The sequence below is a fragment of the Diadema setosum genome, chromosome 2 (genome assembly GCF_964275005.1).
Source record: "Diadema setosum chromosome 2, eeDiaSeto1, whole genome shotgun sequence".
In the NCBI taxonomy this organism is placed as follows: domain Eukaryota; kingdom Metazoa; phylum Echinodermata; class Echinoidea; order Diadematoida; family Diadematidae; genus Diadema; species Diadema setosum.
This window is the reverse complement of record NC_092686.1, coordinates 30,000,762-30,019,282: the sequence shown is the minus strand read 5'-3', so window position 1 is coordinate 30,019,282 and position 18,521 is coordinate 30,000,762. Positions and strand designations below refer to the sequence as shown.

The following is an 18,521-nucleotide window of genomic DNA, read 5'->3' as shown; positions in this document are numbered from 1 at the left end:
TGAATATTCACATCACATCAACTGTTCTAGAAACTCCTGGGCAAAAATTAGCAAACCATCACAATTTCACAACTGTCCTACTTTTTATTGATTTTGATCAAATTTTCACTATCATGCTTGTAAAATTTTGCTCTTTCTTTTTTAGACTTGCTTTAAATTGGATTGGAATTCCCCTTTCAAGGTAGAATCACACGGATCTACTTTAAGATGTCTGTTCTTCCATAGTTGTTCAAACTATGATGACCAGATACCTGCAATTATAAGTTTGTGTTTTTGCTACGGTATTGCTATTCAGAAGGAAAATAGATTGCTTCCAAAACCAAGTTCCAAAATACTTCCTCAAGAAGAGCTACTCATGGCAATGCCAGAGCTTGCATATTCTATCATCAAATGCATTGTGTGCTCTTCAGGTTTGGACAAGGATAATCCAAATCTTGTGCAACAGGCCAAGACATTACTTCCACCTGAAGCATCATCGATGTGTGTAATCTATATCTTTGTTATTTTTTTAACTGTTAATATGTATGACAGGAAGTTTGTCAATCAGTAGTTGAAAACCACCTGTGATTATTATTATAGGTTAGTCAAATACTAGCCATTAACTGGATAAACATACATGAAAGTGGACAATTTGATCTGTTCTTCTGTGGGTAAGAACATTCCAGGATATGTACTTTACAATTCTAAAAGACAAACAAAGGAATAGCTGATACATAATCAATGGAAGGTGCATGTAATGGAATGGGGCACGCACTAGTGAAAGCTGTCCTGTAACAGCTGTGCATACTGTTGACTTGATGGTGATGCTGCAGATATCACCTCAGTATCAAAGAAAATGAGGCGCAAAGACACTGGAGCTGTGTTGTGCGAAACTTGTAACAAATAGTGGCTACCACAAAAATTTCAAGTTACAGATATTTATAACTGTCAAAGTACCTTCGGCTGTCGTATGTAGCAGATGGATTTCGGTGTCAGGAATGTAGACTGTTCCAATTGCGGCACAACTTTATTTAAAATGACTGGACAGGTGTAAATCTCGTAGCATTTCCAACCCCGGATGGGGCAACCTGTGTGTACCCTCCCACACCAGTTACAAGTGCCCCTTTTACGCTAGTCACCTGGGTGATCACCCAGGAGATTCTACAGGGAATCCATCGGGGAACACCCTTTCATACTAGCGAATGAGCTCCTGCTTGAATTTATCTCTCCCGCTCTTCTGCAGTGCAAGTACACGCTATGGCGCATGCGCGAACAGCCCGCAAGACATATTTGGTATGGCCGACCATCGCTATTCGCTCAAGAGTTTCACTGCTTTGCCTTTCATGCTGCAACTTCACCCGCGTGCACCCGAGAAATTTCGGGAACACCCACTAGTTTACAAGGGACGGTTCAAGGGTAAGATTCTGAAAAGTTGTGACATTTTACCCGAGATTTGATCCAAAATGCCTTTCATGCTACAGCGTCACCCAAGAGATCTTGGGTAATCTCAAGTGAAATTCGCCAAGCATGAAAGGGGCAAAAGTGATTTGTCACCAGATTTCAGATACAGCTGTATTGGGATGTTAACAGGGTTGCTCATGATTGTTGTAGGGGGTTTCCCCTCTCATTTATTAAAGAATTTGTTTCGTTCTAGTAAATGCTTTCCAAGATCTTTTGCAGACATCGCACGTAATGCACCAAACAGTGTAATATTTATTCATTGTGTGGAAATTTTAGTCCTGATTTATGCTACACACTGTTCTCAAGTTTAATCTCTCCGGTTACCCATCTTACGGTGTGCATTAACATGACACTCTTCTTCAACATACATTGATTTGATATTCAACGATAGTTTTGGATGTGCATGGCTGTCATGGGAAGAAAACAAATGAAAATTCCTCAGCTGAGATGGGGGGAGGGGGAAGGGCTGAAAAAATTGATAGTGAGAAGTTCTATACTTTAGTGGATGAGGGATGTTGGAATTTTGTCAATGGTTCTGGTACAGTAGTTCTGCCCATTTTGGGCCCAAGTTTTCTGTCTTCGTCCCTCGTCTGCCAGCCCCTCATCTGCCATCCCCAAATATCAGATTATCTGTCAAGCAAGTGTGAGGACAGGTCGTCGCAGTTGTTGTCGGTGGCAACAGCAGTCATGCATGGCTTATTGGCCAAACACCCTCAGACAGGAGGCAGATCTAGGGCAGGTGCAACATGATGCATGGGTAGTGAGACCAAATGATAATGGAGGTCCTGGAAAGTGAATTTGGTTGCAGCTCCTTAAAGGCCAATGACCTGGTAGAAGTCTCACAGTAAACTTGGATATGTGATGTGGAAGTGCAGTCAAAGAAGAAGTGATAAGGGAAAAGGAATCAAGGGACTTCGGGAAGGGGGGGGGGGGGTTTCTGTGTACAGTACAACGTATATTCAAAAGTATAATTGCAAATCAAGTCACAAACTTAAAGTAAGATGTTCTTGAAGTTTGGATTATCGTTTTGCAAAAGTATAGAAGGTTTACAAGGTTTCTGTATGTATGTTGACATAGCAGCAAGAAAGAGGAGCAGTAGATTATTATGATTACGAACAACAGAGCAAGTTATTTTTGATATCCAGATGTAGTATGTTCTGTAAAACATGATATATTCGCGGCATGAAATTTTCGCGAATTGGAGCCGACGACCTTTTTCATGGCATGAAATTTTCGAGAATTACCACTGGCGTTCAGTGCATATAGTGTAGACAAGAACTTTTGCGTCCATTCTAATTTCGCGAATTTAGGCGCTCGCGAAATTCGCGAAATTAAAATGCAAGCGAGCATTTCTTGTTTTAAAGTAACTTCAGCATTCAGGTTGATTGAATGTGGCTGAAATCTTGTTAACTTGTCTCATTCAAGGTATTGGGAGTCTCTTACCAAGGAAGTTCAAGAGAATGGAGCCACAACTCTTATTCCCTTTGAAACCATGTTCGAAGCCACCATTCAAAAATATTTGAAGTTTGTACCAAACTGGAGCTGCCCCACAGATAGGAAGACAATTGATTCATGTGTCATTGCATAACAACCAGCTACCTTCTAGGAAAGATATGTCTTTATGATGGTAATAACTTTTCACCATCCCTGCTTACGGAATATGAGCAATACAAAAAAGGTATAGGCAGGGGATGCGCGGATAGAAATCACAAAGAATTGATGAAATGAAAACCAAGTTTACTGGACATGGGCATGTCCTGGCACAAATCTGACATATTGATTTATAAAGAACTATTTAATATCGAACATTATTCCATGTCAGTTTTATTTGTCGGAATTTAGCGGAAAAGTGTTATAATCGGCATTCAAAGAGGGTGTACAGTGTACTTTCAAATACTTAAACAACATACAGCTTCGATTTACACTTTTGCAGGTATTTCTGGATGAGTTTGACCTTTGTTTTGAATGTTTTATCATAAGGAGAAATATGTCATTTAATGAATAAACAAGCAAAATATACCCGATATAATGTTAGAGTTCAAAATCCTTCTTCTGATTGCCCAGAATGATGGCGGCTCCAAACATCGAACGTCTAAGGTACAAATGCACCTGTGGAATTCCTTTGTGCATCCATAGAAATCTGACAACTGTTTGAATAATTATGGCCAGTTGGAACTCCAGCTCTAGAACCTCTTGCTCTTACTTTCACTGTAGTTCCTTCACATTTCTACTTTTGTCAGTACGATAGTCTATATCAATTAATGCCATTTCACAATTGTAGGTTACTAAAAATAGATAAATGCAACTGATTGATACAACCAGTGTGTTGTCGTTCTTTAGAAATTCTGTCTTCTTTTCCAAACGTTCAGAATATAATCACATCTGTGAAATTATACTTTTTTGGTGCAAAATGACTCCATGTCCTTTAGATTTTCTCTTGATTTAAATAAATATATGATTGTAAACTGAAGAGCACTTTTCCTGTTTTAGCCACAAATCCTATAGATGGTTTAAAAGCGATGAGAAACCGATAATGGACAGAAATTTCCTGTTTAATACTGAAAGGCATAAAGCATCTTTTAGCCCTGAAGTTTCAGTCTTGATCTCTTATGGAGGAAGCACTTATTGGTGGAGAGTGCGTGTGACTGATATCATTACTTGATCATCTCTTCTCTCCAGGAAGTACAATTTCAGAGAATTAGGTACCATGTTTTATACTATGAATGCTTACATGTACGCAGCCAAGGTATTCACTCCATTTGAAAGCAACACTTGAACATTGCCTATATTCTAGTCTTTACTTGATAAAAAAATGCAATTGTTTTTGTAGCTTTTGTCATAGGGGGTACCACAGGTGTAAAATAAAGAAGAATGCAAAAGTGTGTGTGTACATACCCTCATGTATTGTATGTGTTTGTCGTACTTATCTTACTACAGTGGACCCCCGTTATGAGAAAGTCCTCAGGACCAGCAGTTTTTTTCGTTATACCAAAATTTTGTTGCAACCGAACAAATGAACAATAAAAAAAAAAAAACAACAAAAAACCTAGAGTGGATAATGTTGCAGCCTGAATTTTTCTTCATTGTAACTAGAATTTCGTTATAACTGTACATTATAATGGGAGTGCACTGTACACTGCAAAGTTTCAACATTTGATGTTTGAAACATCTTCTGGTTTGTTCAACCTCGAGAAGAGGGGGGGGGGGGGAGGGGGAGGGGGAGGGGAGGTGAAATTATGTTACAATACACATGCTTGCAAACACATACACTGTAGACCTGCTTAATAATTAACACATTTCACGCAAATCCCATGATACATTGAAAGACATACATTTACCATTGGGGGGGGGGGGGTAGGAGTGGGTCATCCGAAGTCCTTTCACACAGTAGTTTTCTGTAAGAATATTCATGTATCTCAGATTGCACTAGATACAATAAAACTAGGCACACAGTCCAGTCTCAGACTGAGCAGTTACTGTCATATATGACTGGAAAAATGAGAACCCCAGTTGTCAGTATCCTAGCAAGAGCTTTAATAGGTATTTTCTTATTTTGTACATAGGTATTGTAGTTAAAAGCTCCTGTGTTGATATGTGCATGTGAATGAGGAGACCCATATCCCACAAAATGTCATTCGCTGATCCAAGCCATTTGTGGGGAAAAGCACAGCTCCTAGGGCATGTGCACAGAGTGCATGGGTTTTGTCTTCATTTTTCCCGTAAACTTCCTCTATGAACATTTATGTGCACTGCCATGAACTGCCAATATTATAACACAATGTTTGGGATCAGTGGTTGACAAGGGCAGTGAGTGTTTATTGTACAGATGTGGAAGTACATGTACATGTAAGCTGCAGACTGTAGCCATAATGCACTTTGCTTTACTCTGCACATGTATTGTACATTTCTTTAAACTTGATGACTTCTGGACTTACAATTTTGTATACTTATGTAAAATTGTAGTTTTCTTACAGTTGGCATGCACAGATTGTAGGTACAGTGCTGCAGGTATTAAAATTGATAATTTGTTAATGTTATAAGGGAAACACAACAGGTTTTGAGATTTGAAATGGGTAATTTAATGATAGGTGTACTGGGAAATATGATCTTTGTTTACAGTGTGATCTGCATTAAATGTTTCCCACAATGTAATGATTGAAATTACTGATATTTTGTAGTAATTACATACAGACTCCTTTTAGTTTTGTCTAGTTACAAGTATGTATCATGACAAAAGTCATAGGAAATGGAATGTTTGCATTAAAAATCATCTTTCTTTAAATTCATTTTGTCTTCACAAATGGCAAGACAGAATGATAAAAAAGAAATTGGTTAAAAAAAAAAACCCAGAATGAACATGGGTAGGGATATTAAAATGGAGTGCTGAAAATTGTTATTTACAACATGCAGTGCATGGAAATATTGCATTCTCATAAGAAATTAGAAATGTACTTTGTAGTAGTCTGTCTGTGCAGAAAAGGATATTGCACAGATGTTTCATGATGGTTCTTACAGTAAATTTGATTGATGGTGTCCGAAAGTCTGTTTGACATTTTCAGAATCAGCGTTTTATTGCAAGGATATATTATAATTCTGGGGGAAAAAAAAAAAACCAACCCAACAATCTAACTCTATCACCAAGGAATCCTTTCACTTCAGTACAAATCTCTTGAAGCTGCATTGTATATGAACTATCTTGCATAATTGTCCTCAAATGTGTACTGAATTTTTATTTTGCGTAGGAATAATAATTACATATTTCAGAATCTTAATTCTATTAATTTTTTTTTCTCTGTTCGTAACAAGTGAATGCAGGAAATTATTCTTTTTATGATATTCAAGTAGCATTTAATGCACCAGTCAATTTTTGCTCTTTGGAATGTGGTAAATGATCTGTTAGAGATTTCAGGATGAATTATGCAGATTTCAGTTGAGAATTTAGTAAATATATGATATTAGATTTCAGTGACATTTGGGACAATGGTAATACTAAACTGCTTGATTGTAGTAAATGCATGACACCATGCTTTTTATTTATGGAATGGCATTGGGCAGATGAATGATGCTCTATTTCTCATAAATGATTATTTTATTCATAGAATTACAATTTATATAAAAAAAAAAAAGATGGCAAATATAATTTCACATACCCTACTTTTATTCCTAGTTGCTGGGGTGTATGATTAATATCAATAATCCCTAGTATTAAGAGAAGAGGTTCTACCTTCAATCTCTTTATCCTCTGCAACAGATCAACAGACTGTAATCCATTCAAAATTCAGCTGCAAGACTGGTGAACACTAATAAAGAGAGCAACCCACTTTGCTTTCATTCTGAGAAAGCTCCATTGACTTCCAGTCCCCCCCCCCCCCAAAGAAAAAGAAAAAAGAAAAGAAAAGAAATTTAAGACAATAGTGTGAGTTTACTGTGCCATCCATCAACTTACAAAGTACTGCCCCTTACATTGATACAAAATTCACTGAGAAGGTATAGTCCCTCAGTTGGCCTAAGATAATTAAATTCTTTGCTCTTAGAAGTTCCTAGAACCACAGTTCTATTCTTCTATTTTATCTCGCACATTTTCCACACTGTTAAACACTCTTCCCATCTTTCTTTATGTAATGTGCTTTGCTAATTATAAGCAGCATGCATCTGTTATGTAGCATGTTATCTTTTCTTTTTGTAATCATCTCATTTGTACCTCTTAATGTTGGTTTACTGAATTATTGTTCTCTTTCACCCCATGTCTGGCGTTATCTTTCCTCTCTAATAATAATATTACCACAGTTGTCTTTGTTCGACTGAACGTGTGCTCTGTAAAATGCCACTAATTATGATCAATATTTTCTAATGGTATTATTTATGGATGTCTCCTGTGTGACAGGGAGGTGATTTTAATCGATATAGCAATTTTTTGCTTAGCTTCTTTTCTTGCTCCAAGAATAATGATAAAAAAGAAAGACCACATGACATAATTTTATGATCAGTACATGCTATGCAATACTCATAGGGTATATACATGTACAATCAGTGTTTGTTTATTTGTTGTTGTTGTTGTTGTTGTTTTTTTTTTTGGGGGGGGGTGTTCCTTATAACAGCTAAGTAGTAAAAAGGTCTTGATTGAAAATAGTGATACCATGTCTATGCATGTGACAGTTGCATGTATGAGGTATGTTGGAGGTGCGTCAAGCTATGTACATTTTATATTCAATTCTGCTAATAAGCCAGTTCGGAGTTAGCTCATGGGCACATTGGTTCGAATGACCTTTCCTTTTTTCAGTCGGTTAGGGGCACTTCAATCGTTTTAGAGCGACATAATGCGTAAGCTTTACATAACAATTTATTGGATTCATTGATCCTGTTCAAACAAAGAATGAACTTGCGTCGACCAGATGACCAGAATGATCCGTGAATTAACACTTGGGAGAGCATCCATTTCGTTATTTTGCATTGAATGCATTGACGATCTCTTTCTATTGATATTGCCAAATACCACTTTTGCTGCCAGGTGGATGTGCTGGCAAGCAGCATTTATAAGTATTTCATGAATAATCATTACATTACAGATGCTTATCCCAGTGAAATTAAAAACCAACATGCCTGTTGGTCCGATTGACCTTGTTTCTGCTCATGCGCAAAGTGGAACTCCGAACTGGCTTATACATAGACATTGTATTTATCATGCACAAACTATGTACAGGTCTTGTAGTGAGTGAATGATGAATTAAAATTAAATGTATGTTATCAAATTAAGGAACACAACAAAGTTGTGAATAAATGCATGTGATGTGTGTGTACACATTGATACAGAAACTGACATTCAATGACACTCAATGAGGATCCAGTATATAGGAATCAACATGAATGCTGATTATGAGCCAATGTTTGTCCCAAATTCAGCTTTCATCTCATAAAAAAACTTAGACAAAAGTGTGCACAGACATTGAATGCAACAGCAAACATAGGAAAATAGACCCACATCATGTAAGAAAGTAGAATGATTGTGGGACAAAGCTTATAAAAGGCCTTTATGACTTGATTCACAGTACATTGTGTACACTACATAGAAAGTGCTCATTATTTGTCTTTGTTTCATTTGCCTTGCTTCAAATCGTGATTTAATGTGGTTTGCTCATAAATCTATGACAAGCTACAGTGTAGTAACAGCTGTCGTATATTGGATTACGCTCTCATATTACAGATGATCCATATTAGATGGCAACTTGTTCTACTTGGTGTGTGCTGAAGAGCGATTCAGTACAAATCTTCTCTGACCTGTAATCTAACCATGTTACTTCAGACTCGTGAGATGCGAAGAGGGGCTGGATTTCTTTATAAAACAAATCCCATTCCAGCAGTGCTGATGAATTGTCCAATTCAGCTTGATCCAATGTTATGACTTCAAATAATTTTGTAACGTTTCATACCCTGCAATTCTTCTCCTTGACAGAATGTAAAACTTGGCGAAATCCACTGAACCTGATACGAGGAGCAGAGTATAATCGCTACAACTGGGTGACGGGGAAGGATCCTCTCACGTACTATGACATGAACCAGTCGGCCCAGGATCATCAGACGTTATTCACGTGTGACTCGGATCCCACGAGACAGCAAGATGAAGGTAGGCTGCTCACTAGAGCCCCTCGCTGGATGCAAAATATTGACAGAGCTGTTGCAGTCTTGCATCAGCTCGCATCCATTATCTTTCCGTGCTTTGTAAAAACTTTTGCACTGATCAGTCATCTTTGTCAGAGTGCATTATTCAATATGAACCAAACTTGACAGGAGTCATCTGTAGAGTTGAAAGCTGATAGTTGTGCAAATTGGGCCAATGTCCATCTTGAACTCAAGTAGACGGCTTATTTCCAAAATTCTTCCGATGGTGATGACTCTAAACTGCTAGTACTACGTGTATGCTTTTATGTAGAATGCTGATACTAGAGAACAGTGAAAAAATGAGTCATTCCTACAATTGTAGATGGTCAAAAAAAGTTTGATATGGTCCTATAGTTTGTTCATTTAATTCCCCATTTTTTCCTTTCCCTTATGTGCTGAACTAAAAAGACATTTAGCCAATTCTTGTTAATTTTCAATTATTTTTCAGTTAATAAATTTTAAGTTAATTTTGATTAGAAACAAGTTAATAGTATTGATAGGATGCCTCAGTGGATAAATGATAAATGTTTTCCTTGAGTGTCCCCAGTATGAAGAGTTGATAAAGACATTAATATGTGAGGACAGGAATGGTTAGAGTGTAGTATTTCTGACCACCCCCACCCAAAAAACAAACAAACAAACAAACAAACAAACAAGCACATAAACAATAAAAACAAAAAGAAAATTAGCATAATTATTCTAAGAACATGCTCTTATCTTTTACCCAAACTTGACAGGGATTATCCCACAGGAATCATCCAACAGCCCCAAGTTATCCTTCAGTTTTGTTTTGTTTTGTTTTGTTTTTTTAAAATTTGTTTTAAATCATTTCCCATGGTGGTTGTGCCCGAGAGGTAAAACTGATGTGCATGCTTGGATAAATGCAGTTTGCCCAGAGTTAAAGGACAAGTTCACCTTCATAAACATAAGGATTGAGAGAATGCAACAATATTAGTAGAACACTTCAGTGAAAGTTTGAGGAAAATTAGACAATCGATGCAAAAGGTATGAATTTTTAAAATTTTTGTGTTGAAACCGCTGGATGAGGAGACTACTACAGCTTGTGAGTCATATGCATACAACAGTATAAAGAAAATGTAAAGAAAATTCAACATATTTTCACTTCTTTCGCATAATAAAAGAGCACTTGACTTGCCTCTTTCTAAAGGCAGGGGGAATAATATTACCTATAACATTTGTTGGTAACGAGTCGGGGGAATGTGTACTTTTTTCAAAAGATGAAATTTTGTGAAATTCTCTTTATATTTTCCTTATATTGTTGTACGCATGTGGCATCTAAGTTATTCACACTCTGCAGTAGTCTTCTCATCCAGCGGTTACTGCACAAAAACTTCAAAGATTCTTAACTTTTGAACGGATTGTCCGATTTTCCTCAAACTTACAATGATGTGTTCTACTAATATTGCTACATTCTCTCAATCCTTATGTTTAAGAAGGTGAACTTGTCCTTTAACTAGAGAGCAAATGAGAATGATAGGGATACACATGTAGATATCAAAAGCCGTAGGTTGTGCCATTGTTTTATTCTTTTGTGGGGGATTTTTTTTTTTTTGCCTTAAAAAGCAACAACTGACTTAGGATTACAAAGGGATGGTTATGGAATGGATGGTGAAAAGAATTATAGTGATATCTCCATTGATGTCAGTTCATGACAATTCTTACAAAGTCCATGTTAGTTCTGTATTTTGCATTTTTTTCAGAAAAAAAATCCTACTATTAATATTGGTGATTTTGAGGAAAGTGTCATTAGTAACAACAGTTTCCTCCTATGTATTTCTCTGTTGTTATTTTTGCTGTACAATGTATAACTTCGCTAGATAACATGCTATGGTGCAATTCAGGCTACAATCTAGTTCAATACAATTGATGAACAAATCAAGGTACATACAACTCATTTTAATGATACAGGAATTTTCACTCCAACTACTCTCGCTTACCTTTAAAGGTCTTGTATTACTCTTCATTGTGAAAATCATGAAAATGTTTGAACACAAAACATACAGAGTAATATTTCATCTGTCATGTGATGTAATATGGGAGAGATTTGTGGAAAATCGAGGCACATAATTTGAAGATAAAAACACTATTTTCACGGCTTTACGATTTGTGTTTGTTTTGTGGGCCATATATGGGCCTGTTGTCTTGGCAAGTTACTACCTGGTGGACCATATTTGGGCCTGCTGCAGCAGAAGCGTTAAAGTGTCCTGAGAACGTTCCCTTTAGCTTTGGAATAACATTTCTATGTAAATATATTTGAATATGCTCATTAATCTGATGGAATATATGCAAGAACACTTCCATTACAATTAGCATGAAGAAAACTTTTTTATGGCATAGTAATGAACATAGGTAATGCAATATTAGCTTTGCTGCTGCACATGCGTGTGGGAGGCACTTGTCATTTTTGTAAATAGCATTGTGCACAACATTACTGGTTTTGACTTCAAATTACTGCTTTTTAGCGTTAGCATTATTACTGATTTGAGGTTTGAGAGGTTGGCATCTCTGTACTAATTAAATCAGGGGTATATTTGTCATGTTATATTATAATGGTATTTGTTTGTGTGCAGTTACCCACAGAGGGAAAATTCAGAACTCCTACCTTTTTTTTCTTTTTTTTTTTCTGAATCACAAGATGTCAGCAACAACAGAAACATACAGACTAAGAAACAAATAAGAGACCCCCAACAAAATGGGTTACTGGTTGGGTCTCTATTTCTCTGACAAGCATAATCCATAGAGTGCTTGTATTAGAATATGGATGAGTCATTTTCACACTTTATAGGAAATACGGATCTAGGTATTAGCATTATAAAAAAAGGTTTTTACTTGTGTGGTCGTACAGTATTTTGAATTGGACTAATCCTTGTAGGATGACAATGGAGGGAATGGACTAGATCATTCCAGGTATTGAGAGATTTCTATTTTAACCCTTGTTTCATCTTCAGCAACATGTGGGAACATGTGAGAGGATCAAGAAAAGCTGACAGTGATGATAAAGAAAAATAAATCTGACGATTGTAAAGCTTTGACTCAAATGTCAGTATGGTTACTTTCTTCTGCATCCCCCTGAACTTTCTTTTTTTTAAAGATATTCCCTCTCGTGTTCTGTTCCCGATTTACATTTTAAGTGATATTGACTGCATAGATATGTCATATTTTCAGCAGGGTTTTTATTTTTGCAAATTTTATTACTCAGATGCTGTTCGCGATTTTAACAACACATGGAAATATTTGTATACTCTGATGCCAATATGAATTTGATGTACACGCATACATTTCTGCATCTGGGCAATTCTGCGGTTAGTAACGTTACATTTAAACAAATTTAGATATTTATTTTTACCACTAAATCACCATTTGTTAATATCAAGTCAAAATCATGTTAAAAACATGTTCATCCTACCCAGGCCTTTGATATAGAAAAGAATGAATACAGTCCAATCAATATTAGAATTGCTATGGCAACTGAAATGGCTGGTTAATAACGTTGCGAAAAAAGGACATGACAAAAAAAATCAACGTCTTGTAACAAAAAGTGTGCAAAAATTCAAGTTACAACTGTATTTCAAACAAAGTGTTGCATTGATTTCAGTTATTGCATCATGACAAATGTTCACACAAATGTTTTTAGCAGTTTGACTGATGATTTATGAGCTACATGTAGACCCCCAAAAGCATGGTTAGTAACATTTTACAGTTACATGTAGTAACGTTACATTTGTCCAGAGTAATTCCGCAGGTCATTTCACTCTGTTGTAATTGACAAAATGTTACATGACTTCTGGAGTATTTAAATGTTTTTATCTTTTACCCTTTAGCAAAAAATTGAGGGAAAATTATCAAAGGAATCCACTGTAATTTGCATGTAACTGAATTTCAGCACCCCCAGTCCCACATGTACATTTTCAATGATGGTTTTAGATCTTGCAAAACCAAAACTAAAATACGAAAAATAAAATCTACTGAATTTGAAAGACCTTAATGATTTGTGAACATCCATGGCATTAGTTGATACCTAAATTATAGAGTAAGATAAAGAGGCACATTTCTTTTATCCATGTCATGTCCACCTAACTGCGGAATTGCCCATCTATTTAATACTGTACTCCACAATCATGAATTTCACCACTCGTGAAATAGTAGGACAGTCCCCGATTTATGAAATGTAAGACTCACTCAACAAATAGTGTATACAGTACCTCAGATGCTTGTGTTCAAGTGATAGATATCTCATGAACAAGCCAGACTTAGATTTAAAAAGGCTTAACTTTTTAGGAAGCTGTTTGTGCATCATGTTCTATCGTGAATGAGGTTGTACATTTTGAAATAAACTTATCTCGTGTATGTTTGACATTATTTTTGTCTTTGTTTGTCAACTTGAATGTGATAAACATTCCTTCCTGTCCATTCCTGTGACATTTCTAAACCTCAGGTAAATTATTTCATTCTTCCTTTTGGAAATGTGTACAGTCATGATGAGAGCCTGGAGAGAGAGAAACCCTCAGAATAGGATCAAAGCAGCACACGAAGCCATGGAGAAATCGGGAGAGTAAGTCTTTTCTATTTTTCTTCTAAAACCATCAAGTCTTGGAGATTTTTTTTTTTTCCCCTGTAGGACTTAGTGAATAAGCTGTTATTTTCGCAAAGGTTTAATTTTTGCAAATTGCACAAGTCAGTCTTGGACGGCGAATTTAACAACACACAAAAATATCTCGAACTGACAGGCATTGGTGCGCTTATGATAACGTTGATGTCAAAATAGCGAAAACAACATCACACGAAAATGTCCATGACCACCTCGTTTTTGCAAAAACATCTGTGCGCGAAAATAACAATACACAGTATCATGTTTCTATCATAGAACCAATACCCTTGAATTTTTGCATTATGTTTTATGTCGGGAAAAATTACATGAATATGACAATAATCAAATCTTAATTATAGAGAAATACAGGGACCATGATATTCTACAGTTTATGGCCAATGTGAGAATCTGTTCCAAATATTTTCACTTATAACATATACTTTTTTTAGATGCTGCAACCTTAAGAATCAGTCGTATATGAACTCCCAAGGGTTCAAAGGAAAGATTATGTTTTTACTCTACCTTTTGGAACACTAGCATTTTTATCAAATGATACAGCATCAAGCTGTAAAAATGTTAGTTCCTGGGACTTAATGGAATAAAATTGAATTAGTGGCACATACCACGTTATTTCCTGTAAGGCAAGAAGTGTGAGAAATTGATGCTGGGAATTGCACCCTCATTTGAATGATGTTTCATAGACTGCAGTGCTCTTGCAAATATTAGCTGCAGCACTTCTCTCAGTTGAAGCCTATGGAGAATGTAATGAGGCGATGTTAACATTTGATATGTGTGTATGCGTGCATATCAAATGTAGGTCATTGTGCTGTATGTATGAATAGTTTGTGTGTGTCCCATGACATAGTGTGTGGATTGGATTGAAAGCAGTATTACATGGCGTATTCAGTGTTCTTTGAAGGATAATTTCTGATTTATAGTTTTGAACAATATCACTTGCAGGTGATACAAGTTTGTGTTCTTCCATTGACAGTCTGAAAGAGACAATTGGAAACTTCACAATAAAGAGGTCACTTAAAACATGGTACCCTTTTACCAAAGTGAATTCAGTGGTCCCCATTTTCCATCGCTGTATTTAGCTGGGCCCCGTATTATGATGAGTTATACTTGATTATAAAGTTGATTTCTGTGGTGAGTCTATGGCAGCCTGTATGGAAAGGAAATTTATAATCGATTATATCTTTTGATAAAACGGGGCCCTGGTCTTCTTAGCTGGTCTCTATTACATGTCTCTGGTCTTGTTTGCAGCTGTGCGACAGCGCTTATACTACTGGCTGAAGAAGAGGCGACAACTATAGTAGACGCTGAGAAAAAGTTTCGGCAGGCTCTCAAGATAGCAGAGGCCAACTTCAAGCGCAGTCAGGCCCTGCAGCATCACAGCCCAACGCATGAGAAAATTCACAGTGAGTGTAGAACAGGATTGCATGGTCACAAGTAGATACGGTACTGTAGGATGTAATTGTGCTTATGAGAAGGGTGCCCTCTTTTGCAAGCCTGCGCAGGGTCCACCGGACTTTGGTGATAGAATGGAAGTTGTCTTAAGAGTTATACTCTAAGTTAACATTCTAATCAGGTTTGTGTAATTGGAACTTGAAACATCACATTTTTTTTTTTTTTTCTGTGGCTCATTGTTTTGCAAAAGACTTCTTTCTGCTGGGAGAGACCAAATATAGAGTTTCCTCACGTGAATTTCACATTGTAACAGTGCTTGTACACAGGACTTGACAGTAGCGGTGGTCTGGGCCACAAAAAATTGGTATGTGGGCCACCAAATTTATCTTTTGGTGGCCCGATCAGGCAACTAAGACTTAGAATGGGTCATTACTTTCTTTTAATTCAAGCCACTACAAAGCTTTTTCATGCCACCAAAATTTCAGATTTTAAGATTTTCATGGCCAGAACAAACCACCAGACGAAAAAGTTAGTGTCAAGCCCTGTTGTATGTCATACTAGTTATGAATTGAAAAATGTGAATTTTGTAGTTCTTACTTCACTGGATACAATGTAGTAGTTCGAACAAACCTGTGTGTTGTGTCACTTAAATCACTTACTTACCAGACAACAAGTATCAAACCTCTTCAATTGATATCACTGAGTGCTGTGACAAAATAGATAGCATGCAAAGATTGTGCCACTTTAAAGTTATATCATATACTAGAAGCTTCATAAATATGAGTCGTCTAACTTCTGAAATACAGTCCTGTCTTTGGTTAGTCTTTTTACAAGGAATTGTTGGCTGATACATACATACTAGTGTGGTTTGTGGTATCAAAAGTATTTTAATTGTGATCTTTCACTGTGACATAGAGACTACTGCAGTGTGAAATTGTTAAATGTACCAACTGAGTAATAACAAGTGGATGAAATTTTCCTCAAGATGTTTCTATGGTAACATTTTATGTCAAGCAGCAAAGAGTTGTCCTTTAAAAGCTGTCAAGCAGCAAGAAGCTCTCCTTTAAAAACTGTGAATCATTAACAAGAGGAGAGATGCAGGCACTTGTGTAATGTTACACAAGTGCTTTGAATAAAGTTGACAAATATATAATTAGGCAATCTTATGAGCAACATTCACTGTAAATATGTTACAACTATGATCATTGTAGCTCTTCATTCTGACTTGGCCCAAAAGTGGGCTTGGAAGTCGTTTAAAATGACATCAAAGTGTACATGAAGTACCCTTTTTATTATAATTAATGTTGATTTTCATTAGTGTTCATTTAAAGATGCTGTAGTAGACATTAAATGAGCTTGAAATGTATGCAGTTGCCATCCACTTTGAGTTTTTACTGTTAACCAGAATCCTCATCAAAATTGAAATAATTTGTTTGTTTGAGATTCATATTGTTGCACATATTTTTTTATTTTTTTATTTTTTTTTTGTAGGATTAGCTCTTCCAGTATTCTTCCTTTATGTCACACAGCACTTACAGAGGCATTAGATAAATTTCATTATGAAAGAGCACTATAGGCATTGATGACCAAAAAAAAAAAAAAAAGAAAGAAAGAAAGAAAGAAATGGCAGTATATTCGTGCAGTGTAGCTGAAAAGTTGTTTGCTTTGTGTAGCAGCCATGGGCAATTTTCCCCGCCGCTTAAATGAGATGGAAAATCTGCCCATGAAATTGCCTAAGTTGAACGTGTGCAGTACGGGGCAAATGCTTAGTGATGCGCGAGGCATCACCAGACTCGGCCTCTGATAAGGTTTTCTCACAGGCATTGAATTAAATCCTAACACACCCTGGTGTTTTCTCTTGACACCCCAACACAGGAAGAGACCTGAATGTGCTGGTGTACGTGAAGCGACGGATTGCGATGTGTATGAGAAAACTCGGCAGAACAAAGGAAGCTGTCAAAATGATGCGAGATGTGAGTAGGGAGACTGAAAAGTGCAAGCTCATGTGAGCGTATCCTAATTCAAGGGGGGGGGTGGAAGAGACATAATGCAGCTGTAGATGGCATGATTTTGCAGTTGAGTGATGCTCTTAATGTCTCGTGTCACATAATAGTAACCTGCTTGTACCAATAGAGGATTTTATACGAAAAAAAAATGAATCATAAGCCCATAAATCCTCTGAACTGTAACCATTGATTCATCATTATTGTATTGAGGTTGTATATAAACCAGAAATTTTGTGCTTTTCCTTTCATCTGGCCGAATGCAATGGGCTGATTCGTTATGGTATTTTCTGTTTGAGAGCCAGTTATCTAAATGCTTTGCACTTTGAACAAGTGTAATTGATTTTAATGAACAGCCTTGTTTTTGAAGATAGAGCAACATTTTTAGGAGTTTTGTAAAGATTTGGGTGACATCGCTTTGTGCCAGCTGAATAAACTGGAGGTGAACACTATGATACCAGTCAGAGGATATTTTCATTGAGTCTGATAATGAGTACATTCAGATTCACGAACTGGTGATAGATCAGAACTTGTAATGTCTGCACATACTTTCCGTATCCATTAGTGGCAGAGAGATTTCTTTCCTCCCCTTCCCTGTCTCCTCCGTGTTTGAATGATAATAAGCCGTAAGAAACGCACAAATCAATTGTGAGCATTTGTCCTGCCCCCACGCTGCAGCTGATCAAAGAGTTCCCAGTAGTCAGCATGTTCCAGATCCACGAGAACCTCATCGAGGCCTTGCTGGAGATGCAGCTGTATGCAGACGTCCAGGCCCTGCTTGCCAAGTACGACGACATCAGTCTGCCCAAGTCGGCCACAATCTGCTACACGGCGGCGCTCCTCAAGGCGCGGACGGTGTGCGACAAGTGAGTGCCATGCCCCAGTCGATTCCAGCAAAGATATTCCAAAGCTGTCAAAAACATTGCCAGTCTGTGGCCCCCCCCCCCCCAAAAAAAAAAGAACAAAAAAAAAAAAAAAGTAGAGAAAGCTTTTCTGATTTGACTTGCAAATGAGGAGTGTCAGAACTCTTTTTTGCTATTTCTGGCTCATATTTCTCATTTGGCTCATTTTACTCAGTGTGCTCATTTCAAATAAGCATAGATGGCACAATTCATGTAGGTAGAGAGATGGATAGGTAGGTAAAAATATAGATCAAAAAACATATTGTTATATAGACAGGGTGAGGGGGAAAAAGAATCACCTATTTGTTTTTATGCTTATGCTGTGTTGTACTTTCTGTAATACTTTCATATGCAAGCTTACTGGAGATTCTATACAGAGAGTCTTTAAGCTATTGAGTGGAAAACCCTGCTGTAGCTTGATATAGTATGAGCTTCCACCTAGAGAAGATTACTTGTGGAATTTATCGGAACTTTAAAACTTCTGACTTTTTTGTAGTGTCC

The 18,521-nt window shown here is 36.9% G+C and overlaps 1 protein-coding gene across 5 annotated transcripts in view; it reads left to right on the top strand.

Annotated features, from left to right (window-relative positions):
- Positions 1-18,521, top strand: part of LOC140241604 (suppressor of tumorigenicity 7 protein homolog) — a 54,560-nt gene that overhangs the window by 31,395 nt on the left and 4,644 nt on the right. For all 5 annotated transcript variants that reach the window (XM_072321364.1, XM_072321358.1, XM_072321350.1 and 2 more), the window contains exons 4-8: positions 8,891-9,061; positions 13,591-13,669; positions 14,972-15,126; positions 16,991-17,088; positions 17,797-17,984. In XM_072321364.1, the coding sequence (XP_072177465.1) occupies positions 8,891-9,061; positions 13,591-13,669; positions 14,972-15,126; positions 16,991-17,088; positions 17,797-17,984 (691 nt within the window). The remainder of the gene's footprint in view (positions 1-8,890; positions 9,062-13,590; positions 13,670-14,971; positions 15,127-16,990; positions 17,089-17,796; positions 17,985-18,521) is intronic.